The 23,512-nt window shown below is 41.9% G+C and overlaps 1 protein-coding gene across 1 annotated transcript in view; it reads right to left on the minus strand.

The window, feature by feature from the left end:
* The window catches only part of LOC125462075 (alpha-centractin), a 58,760-nt gene extending 37,296 nt beyond the window's left edge, over nucleotides 1-21,464 (minus strand). Inside the window, 3 exon segments of the mRNA XM_048551585.2 lie at nucleotides 400-464; nucleotides 21,350-21,427; nucleotides 21,429-21,464. Coding sequence (XP_048407542.2) covers nucleotides 400-464; nucleotides 21,350-21,427; nucleotides 21,429-21,464 — 179 coding nt within the window.
* Nucleotides 21,465-23,512: the final 2,048 nt, after the last annotated feature.

Raw genomic sequence — 23,512 nt, forward strand, 5'->3', positions numbered from 1 at the left:
GTCACTGTGGGAGTTCTGAGATGGGAATCATTATTAGCATGAACTTCACCTGTAGCAGTATTTTCTTACAAAACCAGCAGCAATAAATTTACATTTTAACAATAACACTTCCCAATTACAAAGTCAAAGCTCATAAAGATTACTTTTGCCCACAATTCTGTTTGCATGTGAAGTAGTAAGAATGTTATCGCTACAAAATCTTATAAAGCTTAACATTGAGCTGGTTGAGAATCAAGTGATGGATTTTTCAGATTTGGCAACAGAAATGGAGGTTAGAATATGAAAAATGTGGCTTGTGCTGAATTGGCACTTCCCACTTTATACTGTGCAATGTTCATACGTCACAGGACTCCAGTATCATTTTTTAAAGCATATACTTTATAATAGATCAGTACTTACTAATTGGGGAAGCAGTACTTTGGAATCTGATCTCCTGCAAAACCAGCTTTAACGACTCCAGACCCCTAGAATGAAAGTGTAAATTTGAATATGTATGTCGAAAGTAAACATTTCAGATTTGCAAATTGCAGGGCCCCTGCAATTACTGGTATGTCCTCAGGGACCTTCTACAATTATTGATAATATCCCAGCGACTCCATCCTAGTCTCCAAAAGATAGTGTCAGCTTCTCAATGGAAAATAGCACCACCACTTCAGATATTTTTGTTTTATTTCAGTAGCTGTTGAATGAAAAAATGCATATGATTTAATAAATACTGAATCCAAGCTCTTGGTTTATCAGACAGAATGGTATTGAATGATCTAATTCTCTCCTATGCCTCAACTTGAAAATCTGTGCTCTCACAAAGCATCAACTATTTTCACTAAATCAGCATACTTCAGGCAATTTGCCAATTTACCGCTTGTAATTCAATCATAATTTCATTCTTATTTATTGTTTTGCAAGATGTGGGTTTTGCTTGCAAGCCAAACAGTCATAGTCTTCAAGCAGTGGACAGTAGTGAACCATCTTCTTGAACTGTGTAAGTCTGCGTGGGGAAGGTGTTGTTAGCATTTTGACCCAATGAAGATGAAGGAAGGGCAATAAATTTCCAAGTTCAGATGCTGGGTTATTTGGAATATAACTGGATGGTGGTGGTGTTCCCATACGCCTGCCCTTGTCCTTCTCAGTTATAGAGGTTGTGGGTTTGGAAGGTGCTATGAAAGAAAGCTTGGTCAATACACTGCTCTGCATTTCAATAATTTTTAGGTTACAATTTTATCACTGAAGGTATTTACTTTGTTCAATCCAATACCATACAGCAAAAATCACATTTAACCAAACTACTTACATGTTCTACAGTTTACTTCTTGCTTTGTTACACTTAATGCAGCCCTTCAAACTGCTCCCATCAGTTGGCAAAGCTGCATCAAATGATATCAAGATGCCTTAAAAGTCTGCACAAAACACAGCCCAAGTTTAAAATATCTAAATCTAAGGATGTACAGTTGGGCATTTTCCTACAGTTCAGGTGGGCATAATATGAAAATCTCACATCCTAACATTAAGGGCTACTGAACTCCCAGACAGATGTTGTTTGCCTTGTCACAAGCGGCATTAATGAAAAGGGAATGAAGGCTATTTTTCATTTTAAGAGTATGTAGAGGAGTCAGGACAAATCCGGGCGGGGGGGTAGGCGTTGTGCGTGTGTGTGTTTGTGTTTGTGTGTGTGATGGAACTGGGCCAGCACCCAGGGAAACAGATTCGAAACGCGCAGATAACAGTGTGGATCTGGAGGAACACTACAGGCCAGGCAGCATCAGAGGAGCAGGAAAGCTGGCGTTTCAGGTCAGGACCATTCCTCAGACCCTTTTCTGTAAAAGGGTCTCCACGCCAAATGTCAGCTTTCCTTATCTCAGACTTCAGCATCAGCTGTTTTTACTATCTCGAGATGTGCAAAGCTAGGCTATATAAAATGCCAGCCTTAATGCTCTGTCACCTGAATTGCAATAAAAGAAGAAAAACAGAAAATTCATCTCCACCCCCCAATTCCACACACACACACACACACACACACACTCCCCTTTCTCCCCCGCTCCCTGATCAAACCTCTCGCTGTCAACCAGCCTTTCATATTCTCTATGCCAACCTTTGACATTTCCATGTCCAATCACACTGTATATAATCTCTAAAGAAATAGCGAACTTTGTAGTAACAATTTTATGTGTGCAAAAGCTTTAAGGAAAGCCATTTATGCTTAACTTTTAAAACAAAAACTTAATGCCTTTATAGGGCTGTGGTAAAAGCAATTAATTAGGCCTTTATAGTATTAATTGCAGAACTGAAAACCTAAGCATGCATTAAAACGTTGATGCAGTTGCACCCATAAGATATTGTTAAAAAGGGATCACTGGTTCCGTACAGAATTATACTGGATGCTTGGGCATGGAAATTCCATAGGCTGGCATGGAGGCTGCACGAAGCCATGTGAGGTGGTGGTGGGAGGGGTTTAGCTTTGCATGCAGGATATGAAGGACTAGGGTTAAGGCACAAGGTCACAGATAGGTATGGAAGGTGTGAGAGAACGTGGAGAATAAGACCTTTTTATTCACCTTTCAAAAGATTCTCTCATCCAAAGTCTAAGACATCTCCAAAGGACCAGCGGCCACAAGCTAACTAGACTCCATGGAAATTTTCAACTGACTAGAAAATGCCTATCTTCACAATGGACCTGGTAAATTTATGAGTACAGGGCTTGGGTGGGGATCTGCTTCAGTCCATACACATACTCTACCTTGATGAAAGTTGGGGTTGTAGGAATCATGTCCCAATTACCTTTTTCAAATATTGACAGTCTCCCCAGAGTCGTCAAATTCCAATTTTTTTTGCAGGAATTACAGGGAAATTGTAACTGAAACAGTGGTAGTCTGTCATAATAAGTCTCCGATTCAATAAAATCCCACAGAAAACCATGTGCAACGAACAGTTTGAACTGTACAATATAATGATGAAGCATCGATGGTTATAGTTCGATTACTGGCAGTGGCTGTGTTCATGTAATGTGATGAGAGTAGCACATTGTGTAATTTAATTTACTTTCTCTGCTACTTTTAGCACATTAATTAGCACAGGTTAACGCATGTATTAAAATAGCACCAAAAGGATTTATTCAATGCACTAAAAATAGGAAATTAAACCTAAGAGGAAGTTCAACTCCAAACAGTGGATCTCATGATATTAAAACATATGGTTTTGGTACATTGTTTTGTGAACCATACTGGGACACTAGCCAAATGAAGCAGCTGTTAAACTTATACATTTTTTGATTGCTGTTTTCTTTTCTATCAACTGATGTAGTAGGTTTGCATTGTGAACCTCTGCTTTAAAACAGAAATCTATTTATCAAATGCCCAACTGAGATGATCAGAATCCTGAAACTGACAGGAATTTATGTTTATTTTATATTATTTCTAAAAATGTCTTCAATTTGTAATAATATTTTGGAATTGAATTCCATATCTTCACTATCCTGTGTAAATTACACCAAAGTAACTCCCAAATTGGATGCAGATGTGCCAAACATTCAGGCACATCATTTAAGAACAGAAGATGATGTTGATAATTCTAATCAAATTCATAAATGAATCTTAACTTGCTATTACTAGATGCTGGTACATAACTCAAGAATAGAGAAATTCAAAGCCAAAGTACAATTCGGAGCTAACACAGTGTGAAGCTGGATGAACACAGAAGGCCAAGCAGCATCTCAGGAGCACAAAAGCTGACATTTCGGGCCTAGACCCTTCATCAGAGCTTTTGGGAAAGAGATTCCCTGAGGTTGGTCTGGAGGGAGGAGGGTAACTTCTTCAGGTTAGGCATCCCTGGAAGAGGCTTCGCAGTGAGGTTAAAATTGTGATCAGAGATAATGGGTACAATTCGGAGATTCAGATAACATGGCCCCAATTTTTCTGTGATAGGGTGTGCAAAGGGAGGAATGTTCCAAAAATGTCTTTTGCACTTCCCATTTCCAGTTGGGAAGAGCTGGGTTTGTTTGAGATTTGGGCAAGGAGACTGAGAACAGCAAGGGTAGCTGACAGCTCCTTGGGCGGACTGGGTGGAAAATACATTTTGGTGCTCACAGTGTCCTAAAATCCATCTTAAAGAGTGAAATAAAAATCATTCCTCATGTTCTTGCCCCACTCCCAAACACACCACATGCCCCATCCCCAACCCCTCTAATCATCCCTCTTAGCCCCTCATAAACCATAAGCCTTTCTGTACATCCTGTGGCTTCCCATACCGTTACACAAACTTAATGCCTACTTCCACCCACCACCCTTTCCCCCTTCATCTACCATGCCAACTCACCTACTCTGTATAAGCGCACAAACACACAGGAGGAAAAAATAAAGTTCTATATTGCAGGTTACACCCTTTGAGAAAAGCATTTTTGTTCATAAAAACACATTTTGTCAGCTCTTGACTGATTTGAAACTGCTCAAATGGTCTCGTCACTTCTTCACAGTTCTTGGCACATCAAGATTTCTCATCAGTTCTTCATACTTCTGGGCAACTCTTGGCAGATTGGGTAGTTCTGAAGGGTTTATGCACCTTTTATGCACAATCTTTTCCGTAATAAACAATCCCAAAGGGCACCTGACAACCCCATCAAAAGATCTCTGATTCTCCTCCTTCCAAAAGATCAATGAATCCAAGCCCCAAAAGATCCCTGACCCCTACCCTCAAAGTGCCCTGAGACCATATCCACCAGGATAGCTCAGCACTCCAAAGGAGTAGGTACCCTGGCAATGCAAAAGAAATGCAATGAGAATAAAATAAAAAAAATTCCTCCTGTTTTCATCCCACCATTGCATCCAATTCTTACATGGTGTAGTTTCAACACTCTGGGTTCCAGACACAAGGGTCTAAATTGAGTGGGAGGATCTGTTCAGGTAAACAGCCAGCTGCCACTGCAATCACATATGAATGACAGCTTGCCCCCAACCACATCTCATGAAAGTATGAAATGCTGGGTTCAAGATTGGGATATAGGCTTTCAGAAATCTTCTGGCTGTTTCTCTATGAGGGAACCTCAAACTGGGCTTGTTACAGTCCATGTTTTTCTTTTAAAAACTACTGTCAGAGTTGATCTTGCCTCTCATTAGCATCTTTCACTTTTGGAGTCCTAATTTACAGCAAGGGTGTTGCTTGTACGAGGGGACATAGCTACAAATTGAGGGGTGACAGATTTAACACCGATGTCAGAGGCAGGTTCTTTACTCAGGGAGTGGTAAGGGCGTGGAATGGCCTGCCTGCTAATGTAATTAACTCAGCCACATTAGGGCCATTTAAACAGTCATTGGATAAGGATGCGGATAATGATGGGATAGTGTAGGGGGATGGGCTTAGATTAGTTCACAGGTCGGTGCAACATTGAAAGCCGAAGGGCCTGTTCTGCGCTGTATTGCTCTATATTCTATGTACAGGAAAGCAATGTGTGGTAGCATTTAAAAAAAACATGAATTATTACAGGACTCGTACTTTCGCAGCATGGAACCCCAACTGGGTCTTAACAGCAACACAGGTAAAAAGCTACAATAGGGCACAGGGCATCACTGGCTCGACCAGCATTTATTGCCTATCCCCAATTTTCTAGAGGGCAGTTAAGAATGAACCTCATTGCTGTGGGTCTGGTGTCACGAGTAGGCCCAACCAGGTAAGGGTGGCAGTTTCCTTCCCTAAAGAACATCAGTGAACCCCCAGGTGGGTTTTTCCAGCAACTGGGAATGGATTCATGGTCATCATTGGACTCTTAATTCTAGATTTTTAAAATTTAATTCAAATTCCACCATCTGCCATGGCAAGATTTGAACATGGGTCTCCAGATCATTACTTGGGTCTCTGTATTAACGGGCCAGCAATAATACCACTAGGCCTTTGCCTCTCTTGTACCAATTTAAAGTGAAACTATATTAAAATGAGGACTTAATATATTCAGAGGAAACAGACTGTGAGGTCTGCTCACAAGGCTCCTGGCTGACGCCTCAGCCAGCTGCATAAAGCAGTTCAGTCTGACTCACTCTGTAAAGAACTACCTGTTCCTTAGATACTCTGGCTGAGAACAGTTAATCATTGTGGGATTCTTTGTGTTTTGATGTATGGGGAATGAGAACAATGCAAGCTCCAACATTTACCAGTACACATTCAACATAAAGGAGTCACTTTAATTATAATTACTTTTTAATATGCATAACTTCAATAGTTGCTAGGTGGGAAATTATCAAGACTTGTAAGAAAAAGTTCATGATGTTCACAAGTCTTCAGAAGTTTGGTCCTACAGGTTCCTTACGGGCCAAAACAAAAGTCAAGGTGCACAACACAAAAGCCCGAGGCTGTATAACAGCAGACAAGATCCCTCAACATCACCATTTGCGTGATTTCTCATAACCAGACCAGGTCTTGCCTGCACTGCATCGGTCATTTGCTCAAGGACGACATGCAGTTTTAAAGCAAGATTTATGTTATTGCCAATTTTGTTTAATTAATATAGATGTAAGGCAAGTATTAGTTTCTCAAATGAAGATCATGATCATTTTGAAACACATTTTCAAATTTTACCTCACAGGAAGTGGGCATCGTTTATTGCTCATTGCTAGCTGCACTTGATAAGGTGATGGTGAGCTGCTTTCTTGATGTGTTTCAGTACATTTCGTGTAGGTAAACCCACAATCCCATTAGAGAGTGAGTTCAGGATTTTTATCCAGCAATACTGAAGCAATATATTTCCAAATCAGGATGGTGAGTGGCTTGGAGGGGAACCAGCCAGTAGTGTTGGTCCCATGTATCTGCTGCTCTGGTCCTTCAAGATGGAGTAGTCATGGGTTGAAAGATATTGGCTAAGGAGGCTTGTGATTTTCTGCAATGTATCTTGTAGATGGTGCACATTGCTGCTGCTAAGCATCAGTGGTGGAAGAAGCGATTGTATTTGGATGTGGTACCAATCAAGAGAACTGCTTTGTCCTGGATGGCCTCAAGTTTTTTGAGCGTTGTTGAAACTACTCTCATCCAGGCAAATGGGAAATATTCTGCGACACTCCTGAATTCAGCTTTGTAGATGGTGGGCAGACTATGGGGAGTCCATTGTCCTTTGTGCCAGGTATGACTCCTAATTTGACCAAGGCCTCATGTGACCAAGTGTGGCATCAAGAAGCTCTAGCAAAAATTGGCATCAATGGGAATCAAGGGGAAAACTCTCCAGTGGTTGGAGTCATACCTGGTACAAAGGAAGATGTTTATAGTGGTTGGAGGTCAATCATCTCAGCTGCAGGCCATCTCTGCAGGAGTTCCTCATGATATTGTCCTTGGGCTAACCATCTTCAGCTGCTTTATCACAAGGTTAGAAGTGGGAATGATTGCTGATGATTGTTCAGCACCATTTGTGACTCTTGATATTGAATCAATCTATGCCCAAATGCAACAAGATCTGGACAATATCCAGGCATGAACTGACAAATGACAAGTGACATTCTTACCAGACAGGTGCCAGGCAATGATCATTTCCAACAAGAGAGAATCTAACCATTGTCTCATGACGTTCAATGATGTCACATCACTGAACCCACCATTATCAACATCCAGAAACTGAAATGAACCTGCATCAAAATCGTGGAATTCCCTCCTTAATGGCATTATGGGAATCCCTTTACCAAATGAAATGCAGCAGTTCAACAAGGCAGCTCACCACCACTTCCTCAAAGCCAACTAGGGACAACTAGGAATACTGGCCCAGTCAGCAATGCCCATGCAAAAAGATGCATTTGCCCAATATTAAAAAATCTTGTCTTAAGCACAGTTAGTGCCGAGGTAATGGTGTAATGGTGACAATCTGCTAAATAAACCTTGCAATAACACACTAATCTCTCTACGATTGAAACTCTAAAGGCATTTATTTTCTTCAAAAGAGCCTCTTTCTGTAGCTATCTGTATAGCACAATAGTTTCAAAATAAATTTCAAAAATATGATAATAAATGTACCTAAGACTTCTTCTGACATGGAAAGCATTGCTAGCAATCACTGTATATTTTTAAGTTTCTCGACAAATTATTGGTAAATCTCACATGTTAATATTAACAGTTTGATATGGAAATCAGAGAATGGAATTGAAGGTCTGGATGGCAAATGGCACCAAGGTTTAAGCTGAAGAATAAGAAGGGTCCAGACCCAAAATGTCAGGCTTCCTGCTCCTCTGGTGCTGCTTGGCCTGCTGTGTTCATCCAGCTCCACACCTTGTTATCTCAGACTTCAGCATCGGCATTTCCTACTATCTCAAATAGAGATAAGTAATTGGGTTGAGTAAGCAGGAAGATGGATTGCATTACAAAACAAAAATCTAAATAAAAAGAAATGTAGACCAGGCAAATGGGGAATGGAGCAATGCAATACGATGTGTTAATACGTGGGATTCCTAAAATTCAGACGAAGGCTCACACAAGCTCCAATGTGTATTTTCAATATGTAATAAATGGAGTGTAGATTTATAATTTCTGTACAATTTTATTCCCAGAATCATGTAATTGATACATTTTAAAACTTTCAATGGCTTTAAACTCAATGCTGTTATTAATATTAATGTATTTAATATTAACATGTTCAGTTAACACAAGCTTCTGAAATTTTTACGCTTTTAAAGACGGTATTAACCTATTGTAAACACAAAGCAATTAGACTCAACCTCATATAAAGCATGAATTATTTACTGGTTAATCATAGAATCTTATAATACTACAACACAAAGAGGCCTTTATTCTATTAAATATGCACTGGCAATTTTTTCCTATGAACCAGCCAGGCGAATCCCACACGCCTTTCAATCTCTTCCAGTTCCTCTTTGTGAAGCAACTGCAATATCTAATGCCTTTTTTAAGACAACTCACAGACTTTAATTCATCAAACATTTGGAACAGAAAATTCCACATCCAGTTCATAGTGTTTAAAGAATTCATGAAATGAATCAGTCATTATTTTCTTATGATGTATCATAACAGAGCAAAAATATTTTTAAAATACTCTATCAGGTCAAATATTTAACAGCCAAACGGACTGTTTCTTAGCTCTAAATTATTTATATTTACAATTCAAAGTAAAATCTTGAAAATCTGTGTCAGATAATTTCTTATCCTTTCACTACCACCAATGAGGAAATCAAAATGTTTGATGACTCTTCTCCCAACTCACCCCAGTGAACATCCAAAAACAGAATCTTCTCAGTGATATCAATTTGCATGCAGTTAGTGGATAGTTAGCTACCTGCCACTGCTGGATGGGTAGCTGATTCCAGTCTCTTCCACTTCTGACATGATCATTCAAGGAAGGAACACATCATATGTCCTGAAGTGAATATTTCAAAAGTTGTCGGGGATCCTTCAGGTTGCTGAAGACTTCACTCCTACTAAAGCCAAACTGGAGCAGATGCATACAGGCAGCTTCCTGACGGTGGACTTCAAAGCTGAAGATGCCAGAGATCTGTCTTTCTAGAATGATGGCTGTGCAGCAATTGCAATAGCTTATTTTGAAGCATTTAAAAACCTTCAGAGAATGCAATGCCTTGAAGTACCTACAACTGTGTGCCCACCTCTCCTGGTGCTTCTAGGAGCTCTGGCTTGCCTTTGTGTCGATACAGATTTACTAGCATTCAGAATTACCATCCCTGAAGACGCTTGTTAATCCAACTAGTGTCCCTTCTTTAGTCAGGAAGCTCAGGTTCAAGTTACACATTGTAGGTACACATTGGAGGTGCGCCATAACACTTCTGAACAGGCTTTAGGAAAATATCTCAAGTTCGTACCTTTAACGAGTTACTTGTGGTGCAGTGGGAGTGTCCCTTGCTAACATCTCACCCTAAATTTGAGCAAAGGCCCAGGTTCAAATCCCATCTGTTCCAGAGGCATGCAATAACACCTCTGAGTAGGTTGATTCAAAAACATCCAGAACATTACAGATGACAGGAACACCTAACGCATTGAAGGCAGGATCCAAAAACAGTCCTGTACTCTGCTTATAGACAAAGGCAGTAAGATTTCACTAGTACTGCACCTATTTCTATTGGTTCACAATCTTCCTGCAATGGTGTATGTGTGTCAAAACTGTACAACACCCCAATCCCAACCAAAATAAGATTCTGTACTATTTCAACATCAACAGCAGTTGGTTAGGTTTTTTTTAAAATGCAAAGTAAATGAGGAAAAATTAAAATTGGGAGAATACACTTATTCTCAGGATGTGACAGATAAGGAAAAAGAAAATTAACAGACTTGACTGTTACGTTATAGAGTACAAATGAAGTTGGAGTTTAAATATTTCTTAGCAATTACTTATCCAATCAACGTCAACCAAAGCACTAAGGAGTAAAATGAAACGACAAAACAGAATTATTCCCAAAAAAACGTAATATTCAATAACGCGATACAATACAGCACAGGAACAGGCACTGCGGCCCACCAAGTCTGTGCCGATTCATAATTACCTTTTTTAGACCCATACGTTATTGCCCACACCCTGTTTCTATCATTCTGTTCGCCTGCTATTCATGTTTCTAACAAGATTCGTTGCTACCACGCCTGTTTAGACCAATTCTACAGTAGGATTTCAATCCTGTGACATTAATTTCTCATTTATTTCTTCTGCCAACTCCCTCCTCCTTTATCTTTCTAAATATTGCTGATGTATGATTTGGTATTTCTTCCAAACCCAACATAGGCCTCAACCACCACACAGTTGTCAGAATGCTATTTGACTGAAGGGACATCGGGGCAAGGCGATCTTGCCTTTATATAACGCTGATAGATTCATTAACCAGAAAGCATCAGGAAATAGAAATGAGAAGTATTATAGTAGATTTGCCTCTCAGCAACAGGGTTCTTTGGCCAATTTTCACAAGCTAACTGCTGTCTTGCTTAAATCAGACAAGGTAGCTCAAACAAGGGGTCGGATTTTCCTCACAGCTTCAAGACACTGATATCGAGGTCAAATGAGGATCAGAAGCTCACATCCTGAAAGAAACGATTGGCCAATTAATAGCCAGAGGATGGGCTTGTCACCTAATTAAGGACAAAGGAAGGGCTCTTGAAGTTGAAGGACTAATGGAAGGCCCTCCAGCACTGAAGCAACAGTATCTTTTCAGTTAAAGGAGGTGCAGTTTCAAGATGAAGGCATCTTTTCTACACTCAATTTCTTTTAACTTTTATATTTAAAAAGTTCAAAAGCGAGGTCATCATTGTGGAGGAAACCCCTTCATGGAGCAGTCTGCAACTCAGCTGAAGTCGGACAGGAACAGCCTCAAAGCCAGCCCGAAGCACTGCACCACCCGCACCCCCCCACCCCGCCCCACCACACTTGGCTGGTAAAGGGATTTCCATAACACTTGCTTCCATGCTCATTTCCACTGGGGCATAAACTGAAGCCCCAGGACTCTCTCTTCTCCCAAGAGTCGCTCCGCATCACAGCTGGCTGTATGTTTATTCAATGCAGTTTTCTAGATGGAAACGGTTTAAGTAGCAGTTTTCATAGTGCTGGTTCACAGCCAATGAAGCGCCCTTGAGGTATAGTCACTATTGTACTGCAGGGAAATGTATCTGTTGAATCATATAAACACTTGAGACTAATGAGGTTAATGACAAGACAGTTTGTTTTCAATGAGGTCAATCGAGGAATAAATATTGGCCAAGGCACAGGAAATCTCTGTGTTCTCCATCAAACAGTACCATAAGATCTTATCATCTACCAATGATGGCATATTAACTTCAGTTTAACATCCAAAAGATACCACCTCCTAATCTGCAACACTCCCTCAGTGCTGCACTGCCCTGAATTATGTATTCAAGTTCTGAAGTATTGCTTGAAATCACTTCTCTAACTCAGAAGACTATTACCATGAAAATAAGATTGACAGTTAATGTGAGTCAGAAGGTTGTGTTGAAACATTCCCATCCAACCAATCCGTAGCATATAATCCAGATTATATTATCATAAAACAACATTGTTGGAGGTGTTATCATGATAATGATATGAAAAATACATAGAATCTTATACTACTGCTCTAAAAGAAACAAACCATCCCTGGTGTTAGGCAGCAATCGTTCATCAACAAACATCACCAAAAACATATCCATCCCATTTGCTGATTATTAATTAGCTGCTACAATTTCCTACATAATACTGGTGACTACAAAACAAACTGATTGAGTGTGTTTGAAGTAATGTAAGGACAGCACTTGAACCCCTTGATCAGAAAGGGCCTTGTTGTCATAATCGTTGCAAACTTTTTGACATGGTTGATTACATTTCAAAAATACTTGTAGAAGTGGCAATGAGGCCAGTATTCTTCAAATTTTGTGAAAGGAAGAATAAACACTGACATTCTCTCTAAATGCTCCTGTTATCTGGGATTATGAATTAGGAGGTAGATACTGGGTGACTGCTGGTCCAACCCATGCTGACCAGATATCCTAAACAAATCTAGTCCCATGTGCTCAGAGATAATGGGAACTGCAGATGCTGGAGAATCTAAGATAACAAAGTGTGAAGCTGGATGAAAACAGCAGGCCTTCATCAGACAGGGTCTAGGCCCGAAACGTCAGCTTTTGTGCTCCTAAGATGCTGCTTGGCCTGCTGTGTTCATCCAGCTTCACACTTTGTTATCTAGTCCCATGTGCCATCATTTGGCGCATATCCCTCTAAACCCTTCCTATTTATAAAACCATCCAGCTGCCTTTTAAATGCTGTAATTGTACCAGCCTCCACCACTTCTTCTGGCAGCTCATACTATACATGCGCCACCTCTGCGTGAAAAAAGGGACCTAAGGGGCAAGTTAAATCTTTCCCATCTCACCTTAAACCTATGCCCTATAGTTTTTTATTCCTCACCCTAGGGAAAAGACCTTGGCTATTTATCCTATTTATGCGCCCTATGATTTTATAAACCTCTAGAAGGTCACCCCTTAGCCTCCGACACTTCAGGGAAAATAGTCCCAGCCTATTCAGCCTCTCCCTGTGGTTCAAACCCTCCAACCCTGGCAACATCCTTGTAAATCTTTTCTGAACCCTTTCAAGTTTCACAACATGCTTCCTTTAACAGGGAGACCAGAACTGCACACAGTATTCCAAAAGTGGCCTATCCAATGTCCTGTACAGCTGCAACATGACCTCCCAATTCTTATTTTCAATGCACTGACCAATAAATGCATACATACTAAATGCCTTCTTCACTGTCTTATCTGCCTGTGACTCCACTTTCAAGGAACTATGAAACTGCATGCCAAGGTCTCTTTATTCAGCAACACTCCCCAGGACCTTACCATTAAGTGTATAAGTCCTGTCCTGATTTGCACTTCCAAAATGCAGCACCTCACATTTATCTAAATTAAACTCAATCTGCCACTCCTTGGCCATTGGCCCAACTGATCAAGATCCTGTTTTAGTCTGAGGTAACCTTCTTTCATTGTCCACTACGCTTCCAATTTTAGTCTCATCTGCAAACTTGCTAACCATACCTCTTATATTCACATCCAAATCATTTATATAAATGACAAAAAGCAGTGGACCCAGCACCAATCCTTGTGGCACACCATGGTTACAGGGCTCCATTCTGAAAAGCAACTCTCCACTACCATCCTCTGTCTTATACCTTCGAGCCAGCTCTGCATCTAAATGTCTAGTTCTCACTGTATTCCACGTGATCTAAACTTGCTAACCGGTCTACCCTGAGGAATCATGTCGAACACCTTACTGAAGTCCACAATGATCACATCCACTGCTCTGCCCTAATCAATCCTCTTCGTTACGCAAAAAATTCAATTAAATTAATGAGACATGATTTCCCACACACAAAGCCACGTTGACTAATCAGTCTTTGCCTTTCTAAATACATGTAAATCCTGTCCCTCAGAATTTCCTCAACAACTTACCTACCACTAATGTCAGGCTCACCGGTCTATATTTCCCCAGCTTCTCCTTATCACATTTTTTAAAATGGTGGAACCAACCTCCAGTTTTCCGGCACCTCACTTGTGGCCTTCTGTGCTAAAATGTCATCATATATTTGACTAGTTGTGTTTCATGTAGAAGATGTAGTGAACTCTTAAGGTAGATCCTATTGTTCAGCTATAACAACTAAGCTACAATGCAATTGATTGTGTCTGCAACTGTACCAAACTTCCCTTGGGGAACAGGGTTAGGCTGTAGTTTGGGAGATATATGGAGTAGAGTTTTGTGCCCCACCTACCATTAATGATACAAGTATCTCTGCAAGGGGCCCAGCTCTCGGGTACACCTGATCAGGTCCCAGGGATTTTTCACCTTTATGCGTTTTAGATGTCCAGCACTGCCTCCTCTATGTACGGATATTTTCAAGATGTTACTATTTACTTTCCCACGTTCTATATCTTTCTCCAAAGTAAACAATGATACTCATTTATTATCTCCCCCATCTCATGCAGTTCCACACATAGGCAGCCTTACTGATCTTTAAGCGGCCCTATTCTTTCCCTTGTTACCCATTGTCCTTAATGGATATGTAGCATTCCTCTGGATTCCCCTTAGTCCTATGTGCCAAAGCTATCTCATGTCCCTTTCTGCTCTCCTGATTTCCCTCTCAAGTATACTCCTACTGCTTTTGTTCGGGAATGCCAAACATAATGTAAAAGATTAATACCGATATTTTTGGGTGATAATACAAAGCATTATTTCAAAGAACTGCTCACCTGGCATTATCAGCAAAGGAAGTGCTGATATTACAATTCTGCTACCAAATGAAGTATATTTAGCAGTTTCAAACAGGAAAACAACATTCTTTATATCCCACTAATATAGCAATTAATTGTAGGTGGGGCACAAAACTCTACTCCATACATCTCTACTCCAAATTACAGCCTAACCCTGTTCCCCAAGGGAAGTTTGGTACAATTGCAGACACAATCAATTGCATTGTAGCTTAGTTGTTATAGCTGAACAATAGGATCTACCTTAAGAGTTCACTACATCTTCTACATGAAACATAACTAGTCAAATATATGACGACATTTTAGCACAGAAGGCCATTCCTTCATTTGAGTTTGTGCTGGCACTAACTATCTCATTAGAGACACATAATCTCATGCTATAGGGGAAAAATTTGTTTATGTACTTCGCAGCACTAAACAAACTCATTTCCCAGATACCGAGGGCACCACCAGCTACGTATGCAGTGTTCTTAATCAATGTAACTGAAGAACACAGCAGAAGTCATCCAGTCATAACACTGCCTGCCCTGAGAAGAATACGTAGCATGTATATCAGTACCATGTGAAAAGATTCCTTATCTTACACTTCTAGTTTCTCTTCATGTCTCTCACAATTTAAGAGAATAAGAAGTGTGGTCTTTGAAATCTACAAGATTCTTACAGGATAAATGCTGAGAGGCAATTTTCCTTGGCTAAAGAGTCTAAAAATGGTCATTATCTCAGGATAGAATCAGATAGTTAGGACTGAGATGAAGAGAAATTCACTTCACTCAGAGGATTGAGATTTTTAGACTTTTCCACCCTGGAAAGCTGTAGATGCTTTCAAGACCAAGATAAATACTTGGATTCTAGCAGAATAAGGGACTACATAGACTTCAGTGAGAAGGAAACAGAGTTGAAGCCGAAGGTCAGCCATGATCTTTACTGATGGCAAAGGCTCAAGGAAATGGATATTTCACTCCTGCTCATATAGCTTACATCCAAAATGTCACAAATGCAAAGTTTATAAGTTTATATTTTGGGATATCTGTTTAATTTAGGGAAAAATGGTGGACTGAAGGAGATCACATAGCCTGCTCTGGTTTTACCTGATAATAGCATGTGTTAAAATTGTCCAAATTGTTGATTTGGAACAAAGGTGCAAGGTACACCTCTAGACAATGGCAACCACATTTGTGCTGCCTTTGTTAGTTCCAGATTGTTAGTCTCAGGTCTCACAGGTAGGAATATCAGATTTTAGAAATGGCTATTCTTTAAACTGCCTACTGAATTCCAAGATAGAATGGAGTTGGGAGCTGATAGGTTGGCTAATTAACATTTCTACATGGATGAAAAGTCCATGTCATGGTGGAGAAGTACAAGGCATACCTAAAACTGAGGTGTTAACCTGGTGAAGTTAAAAACAGTCCATTCACATCCAAACAGCATAAGCAGCAAATGGTAGACACAGCTAGGTGATTTCACAATCAACAGATCAGGTCTAAGCTCTGCAACTTTGCCAGATCCAGCTGTGAACGGTGGTGGAAAATTAAACAATTCACTGGAGGTGGAGGTTCTACAAATGTCCACATTCTCAACAATGGAGGCGACCCGCACATCAGTGTAAAAGAAAAGGCTGAATTATTTGTAACAATCTTAAGCCAGAACTGCTGAGTGAATTATCCATCTCAGTATGGTCCACAGATCCCAGCATCACTGAAACCAGTCTACAGCCAATTCACTACACAGGATATCATGAAATGGCTGCAGGGCCTGGAGAAGCCCTGGGCACAAGAGTTCGGATACCGTGTACACCACCGCCACCATCTTGAAGAAAGGCTTTCTGAGCCTTTCTAACCATTACATTGATTTAATCTTTCATTAACAATGTTGCTGAACCTCCTTTCCTCCTTTTACTTATTGCCTGTGCTTCCGAAAGATTGAATGCCCATGGATATTTAGTTCGCAGCCTTGATCACTTTATAGTCATGTTTCTGTAATTCTAATCATATCATACCATTTGCAACTATTTGAGCTATTAATTTATCTCTCTAATTGTGAAAGCTCTGTGTAATCAAAAATAATACCTTTATATTTTCCCTTTTAACATTTTTATATCTTTTTTGTACCATGGTCCTATTTTAAATTTTCATCCTAATTTCGACCACTTTTATTCCTTCACACAGTTTAACATCTCCCCCCACCACTTTAGTTTAAACTGGGTGAAAGAGAGTAAATGTTGACTACAATTCGTAAAACAGAAATCAAGCAAGAGGTTAGTGGAGGAAGGAATCTCCAGAATAACCTTACACTGCAAGTGAATCATGAGATTAGAAGCTGGGAATGCATTGGGAGGGAAGAAGATTTGGACTGGGACTGAGATAATAAAGTGTCCCATTTCAGGACAGAGTAATGTATAACTGAGAGCTTCATAACAATAGCCAATAAAAACTAAGTAGAAATCTAGCACTTCTTAAATTTTAATGTCTATGTTTAAATTCTGGTATCATTATGCCATGAAAATCTTTTCCCTATGAAGGCTGTAAAGATCCTTATTGAAAGGTCAGTATCCACTCAATTCCTAATGGATGTGACTGCTGGAGACCACCTCCAAAATTAAAATGAAAATGTCAATTTCATACAGAGAAACTACACATTTACTATGAAATTAATTGAAAATACGCTGCTGCAAAATGTATTTTCAATCAAATCTCAGCAGGCATGTAAGATAGTTACAAATATTGATACAGTGACATTCTCATCTTGAGTTTAAAAAAAACTAAAATTCACATGTAGCATACAACAATGGTGAGAACGGGTATGAAGCTTGGTTGATAAGTGGGAATTAACATTAGAGTCAGACAGGAGCTACACAACTGTCATCTTGAAAAAGACAGTCTAAGCACCTTCCCTTGACAGTCAATAGCATCACCACTTGCTCCTGGCACACTGTCCTACATTCCTCATTGAGCCAAAGTTGCTGCCCTGGCTCAGCGATAACCAAAAAGCGAACTTCTTGGCAGACTATGAGGTTACAGATTATGGTTAAACACAATTATGCTACTTCCAATGGCCCACAGCACATGGATGCCCACTTTTCAGCAGCCGAATTGATTCTGAATGTATCCCATTTAGTACAGCGGTACTGTTACATAACACAATGGTACAATCTCTCAATGTGAAGCCTTTACAGGAGTTCTGTGCTGGCCACTCCAATGTGTCGGTACTCCAACTGCATGTGTGAAACCTACAACCAGCTGCACAGCTGCGCAATGTACAGGGAACATTAGTCAATACTGAAGTTAATAAGCTACTCACTGACAGACATTAAAGTTCCTTAGCCAGAATACTGTGTGCCCTTGCTATGCCAATGCTTCTTCCAAATAGTGTCCAAACTGAAACTTTGATGCACCCAGAGGAAAGATTACAGGTGGTAATTGGCAGGAGGTTTTCTTGTCCACAATGCAATGACATTTAATCGGACTGAGCGTAAATACTGAGGATGACCAGAGTAACCGCTGGCTTTCAACTCAATGTGAATTGTGTCTAAAAACTAGGATGTCCTGTTAAAATTGTACATGATACTAGCCAGACCACATCTAGGATACTTTGAATAGATTTTTCTAAAGAAAGACATACTAGCCTTGGAGGCAGTCCAGAGAAGATGCATTAGGTTTATGGAGGGATTTTCTAATGAGAGATTGAGTAGGTCAAGCCTGTACTTATCAGAGTCTAGAGGAGAAGAACGCTTATTGAAATACAGAAGATTCCTAGAGGGCTCCTCAGGGTAGATACTGAGAGGTTGTTTTCCTTTGTGGGAGAGACTAGGACCAGCAGGCATAATCTGAGAGTAAAGGGTGACTCATTAAAGACAGAGATAAGAGGGACATTTTCCCCTCATACAGTAGCGAATCTGAGCAATCCTTTATCACTGAGAGCTATCAAGGTAGGGTCAGTAAAATTCAAGGCTGAGAAAGACAGATTTTTAATCAAGATATATGAGGGAAAGGCAGGAAAGTTGAGTTGAGGCTTATCAGATCGGCCAAAATCTCACTGAATAGCACAGCAGACTCAATCAGCCTAATTCCACTCCTACAACCTATGGTATATTACTGTGACATCCTTTCATTTGTATTGCAAGTGTGTCGGTACTACATGTGTATTGTGACGGAGGAATCTGTGACATTGGGTGCAAAGCTATGACTGATGAATATCAGTACACCCAGACTGTTGCTTCCCTAGTCTGGGGGACAGCTCTCTGAATTTCCAAGTGTGAGTATCTTTGGTGTTTCCATTGCCTCAGCAGATGCTGCATGGTCTATTGGCTATTACGCTTATTCAACATCAGCTATTACTCTTCTTCAACCACAAGGGTTTGAATAATTCAGTGACTTGACTAGCTATTTCAGACAGCAATTAAAAATGAACCAATTTTCTAGGGTCTGAAGTCATATATGAACCCTCAGGCCCGGTAAGGATAGCTGATTTTCTTTCCCAAAAGAGGACATTAATGAACCAGACTTTTACAATAATCCAGTAGTTCAATGATCATCATTGCAGAGAAATGACTTCTATTTCAGATTTTTAAATTGAACTAAACCTTCTCCAACAGCTGTGGTGGTATTTATTGATTGATTGCAGTAAAACTTCCCCAGCAGCTGTGATGAAATTTTAACTCATCTCTTTGAAGAACCAGTCTGAACTAGCGAGTTTTGAGAAGATTTGTAGCTCAGATTGAGTTTCTGGATGTGAGTTTGCTCGCTGAGCTGTAAGGTTAGATTTCAGACGTTTCGTCACCATTCTAGGTAACGTCATCAACTAGTCTGAACCTCTGGAATAATTATACAATGCCATACTACCTGCTGCCATTAAATTGATCATAATTACATTACAGTATGTGAAATCCTGTTGAGGGGAGATAATAGTATAATGGCTCAGTGGGACCTCTCATACTACACAGCAGATTCAATGGGCTGAATGGCCTACTTCTGCTCCTACGTTTTATGTCTTATTGTCAATGTTGCTGCATTTGCACTCCCAAATCCAAGACTCACGTTCTCAGCATAACGGGTTCAAAGCCCACCAGGGCAAATAGTGAAATTTGAATTGAATAAAAAACACTAGGAATTGAAAATCTGGACTAATGGTAACCATGTCGATCGCTGTAAAAACAAACTCACTAAAATAAGAACTGTGGATGCTGGAAATCTAAAATCAACACAGAAATTACTGGAGAAACTCAGCAGGTCTGACAGCATCTGTGAAGAGCAAAGAGGCAACATTTTCAGTCCAGTGTCCCTTCAGAACTGCTGGAGCCTCTCCAGCAATTTCAGTTTTTGTATCAAAATCTGCCACCTGGACCTGGTCTAGTCTGTATGTGAATCCAGACATCTGGAAATATTACTGACTCTATATTGCCCTCTGGGCAATCAGGGATGGGCAATAAGCACTGGCTGACTCAACAACACTCACATCCAATGAGCAAATTAAATAGAATTAGCTCAAAAACAAAAATTGCTGGGAAAACTCAGCAGATCTGGCAGCATCTGTGGAAACATGCTGCCAGACTGGAGTATCTCCAGTAATTTCTGTTTATGTTTCAGATAAGGTGGCTCAGTGATCAATACTGCTGCCTCACAGCACCAAGGGCCTGGGTTCAATTCCAGCCTCGGTTGACTGTCTGTATGGAGTTTGGACATTCTCCCTGTATCAGTATGGGTTTCCTCCCACAGTCATAAGATGTGCAGGTTAAGGTGAATTTGCCATGGTAAAGTGCCAACAGTGTCCAGGGTGTGGGTTAGCCACAGTAAATGCAGGGTTACAGGAATGATGTGGATTTGGGTGGGATGCTCTTCAGAGGGTCAGTGTAGACACGGTGGGCCGAATAACCTGCTTCCAACTGTACGGTTCTATGTTCCACATCGACGGTTCTTTGTTTTATTATATAAATAGAATCGGCTGCATTATTTCTGAACGTGAGAAAAAGTGCTTCAACGGCGTAAAGGGTTTTGGAACGTCCAAACGGCACGAGAGAAATGCAAGTCTTTCCTTTAGCTTTTAGATCTTTCCAACTTCAGTGTCAAAAGGGGCAATTCCCGCCACTAACCAGCCTCCCCACTTCAGACAAATGTTTCGCTTCCAGCCAAATCCAACCAACCGGAAGCACTCCGCCCGGGGTCGTGATCGACAGCGGCCTGGGCCAACCAGACGGGGAGTTTCGACGTCACTACCGCGCACGGACCAATCAGCACCGACCCGGCGGGGCGGGGCCCAGTCCGCCCTATAAAACCAGGCCGGCGAGCTAGGCCTCCGGCTCCGCCTGGGCGCTAACGGGTGAGGATTGGGACGCAGCAGTTTGAGTAACCGGGGCCAGGTTTAAACCCGCGATAACAATCAGCGCCGAACGGTGGCGGAAGTTTGACTCTAGGGGCAAAAAAAGGGAGTTAAAAGCCGGCAGCGAAATTTTAAGCTTTAATTCCCTACAATGAATGGTAGTTGGGGCGCGGTTGCTGCCATGGCAGCGGCCGGCGGTTTAGAAGCCCTGACCGGGCAGAGAACAAAACCCTCCCACACCGCCATCGGAGTTCACCGTTCTCATGTTATAACCGCGCGGAGCGGCTGTGATGAGGAAGGAAAGAAGGGTTCGGTCACTCACGTTGTCGATAACCACCGGCTGGTTGGCGATCACATCGTACGACTCCATGGCGGACTCCTCGCCAAAACCTTCCCCCAGCGGTGCCGGCGACTGCGCATGCGCCGCCCCGGGCCATTACATCATCCTGGCCGCCCCAGTCAAGCAGTGAGAGTCCCTCCCTCCTGCAACTTGTAATGTGGTCATTGCATGGCCATGTATGAAGCACAAAGTAGACTTGCATCCCCCTCTCTGAAGGGTCTAGGCCCGAAACGTCAGCTCTTGTGCTCCTGTAAGCTGCTTGGCCTGTTGTGTTCATCCAGCTCCTCACTTTGTTATCTCGGATTCTCCAGCACCTGCAGTTCCCATTATCTCTCGACTTGCATGTGTGCCCTTAGTTTTATTTCCACGACCGCCGGCCTTCCCAAAGCGCTCTTCAGCCCATGGAATCATACCGGCACAGAAGAGACCCTTCCAGTCTGTGCCACTGAAACAATTACACTGCCACCCACACCAGTCCCAAAGGGAATGGAGTGTAAGCACTGGGAAGTCTTGCTTAAGTTATACATGGCGTTAGCTAGCCTATAGGACGAAGCCAGATTGCTTGGGGGGAGAAAACGTAGCAAGTCTGGCAGTAGAAATAGTAGGAACTGCAGGTGACAGTATTTGCACTGCCTTCCGCTCCCACGAGGAGCTCAGTTTCTTTAGATTAGAATCCCTACAGTGTGGAAACAGGCCCTTTGGTCCAAGTCCACACCGCCCCTTGAAGCATCCCACCCAGACCCATTCCCCTCCAACCCACACACCCCTGAACACTATGGGCAATTTCCCATGGCCAATCCACCTAGTCAGCACATCTTTGTGTGGGTTTCCTCCCACAGTCCAGACACATGGAGAATGTGCAAACTCAACACAGACGGTCGTGCAAGGGTGGAATCAAACCCGACGTCCTCGTGCTGTGAGGCTGCAGTGCTAACCACTGAGCCACCGTTCATCCACTTCAACACCTTCCACCCCAACCTTAAGTTTACCTGGACTATCTCGAATACCTCTCTGTCTCTAACTCTGGCAGCCACCTCGAAAACGATATCCATTTCAAACCAACTGACTCCCACAGCTACCTAGAATACACCACCTCTCGCTCACCTTCCTGCAAAAAATGCCATCTCCTATTCCTAATTCCTTCGCCTCTGCGCAACTGTTCCCGGGATGAGGCATTCCACGCCCATATAATCTCAGATGTCCTCGTTTTTCCAGGACTGCAACTCTTTCCTCCACCCCCCCCCCTCCCCCCCAGTGGCCGAGAACACCCTTGACCATGTCGCTGGCATTTCCCACAACTCATCCCTCACACCCCTTCCCTGCAATAACTAAAAAACAGAATCCTCTTAGTCTTCACATACCACCCCACCAATGTCTGGATCCAATGCATCATCCTCTGACACTTCTGCCATCTGCAGTCCAACCCCACCACCCAAGATATTTTTCCCCCCCACCCCTATCTGCTTTCCAGTGGGATCCCCCTTTCCATGACTGCCTTGTCTGTTCCACACTCCCCTCCAGACCCAGCACTTTTCCCTGCAACTGCAGGAAGTGCTACACCTGCGCCTACAGCTTCCCTCTCACCCCCATCCCAGGCTGCAAGAAGACTTTCCACATCAAGATGATGTTCACCTGCACATCTGCTAATGTGGTATACTGCATCCGCTGTTCCCATTGGGGAAACCAAGCAGAGGCTTGGGGACCACCTTGCAGAACACCTACGCTCAGTTTGCACTAAACAACTGCGCCTCCCAGCCGTGAAACATTTCAACTCCCCTCCTATTCCTCAGATGACGTGTCCATCCTGGGCCTCCCACAGTGCCACAATGATGCTACCTGAAGGTTTTAGGAACAGCAACTCATATTCCACTTGGGAACCCTGCAGCCCAATGGTATCAATGTGGACTTCACAAGCTTCAAATCTCCCTTTCCCCTACCGCATCCCAAAACCAGCCCAGCTTGTCCCAGCCTGCCTAACCTATTCTTCCTCTCACCTATGCCCTCCTCCCACCTCAAACCGCACCTCCATCTCCCACCTACTCTCCTCATCCTGTCCCCTTGACCTGTCCGTCCTCCCTGGACTGACCTATCTCCTCCCTACCTCCCCACCTACACTCACCTTTACTGGCTCCATCCCTGCCTCTT

This window comes from Stegostoma tigrinum, chromosome 20, assembly GCF_030684315.1.
Source record: "Stegostoma tigrinum isolate sSteTig4 chromosome 20, sSteTig4.hap1, whole genome shotgun sequence".
Lineage (NCBI taxonomy): Eukaryota > Metazoa > Chordata > Chondrichthyes > Orectolobiformes > Stegostomatidae > Stegostoma > Stegostoma tigrinum.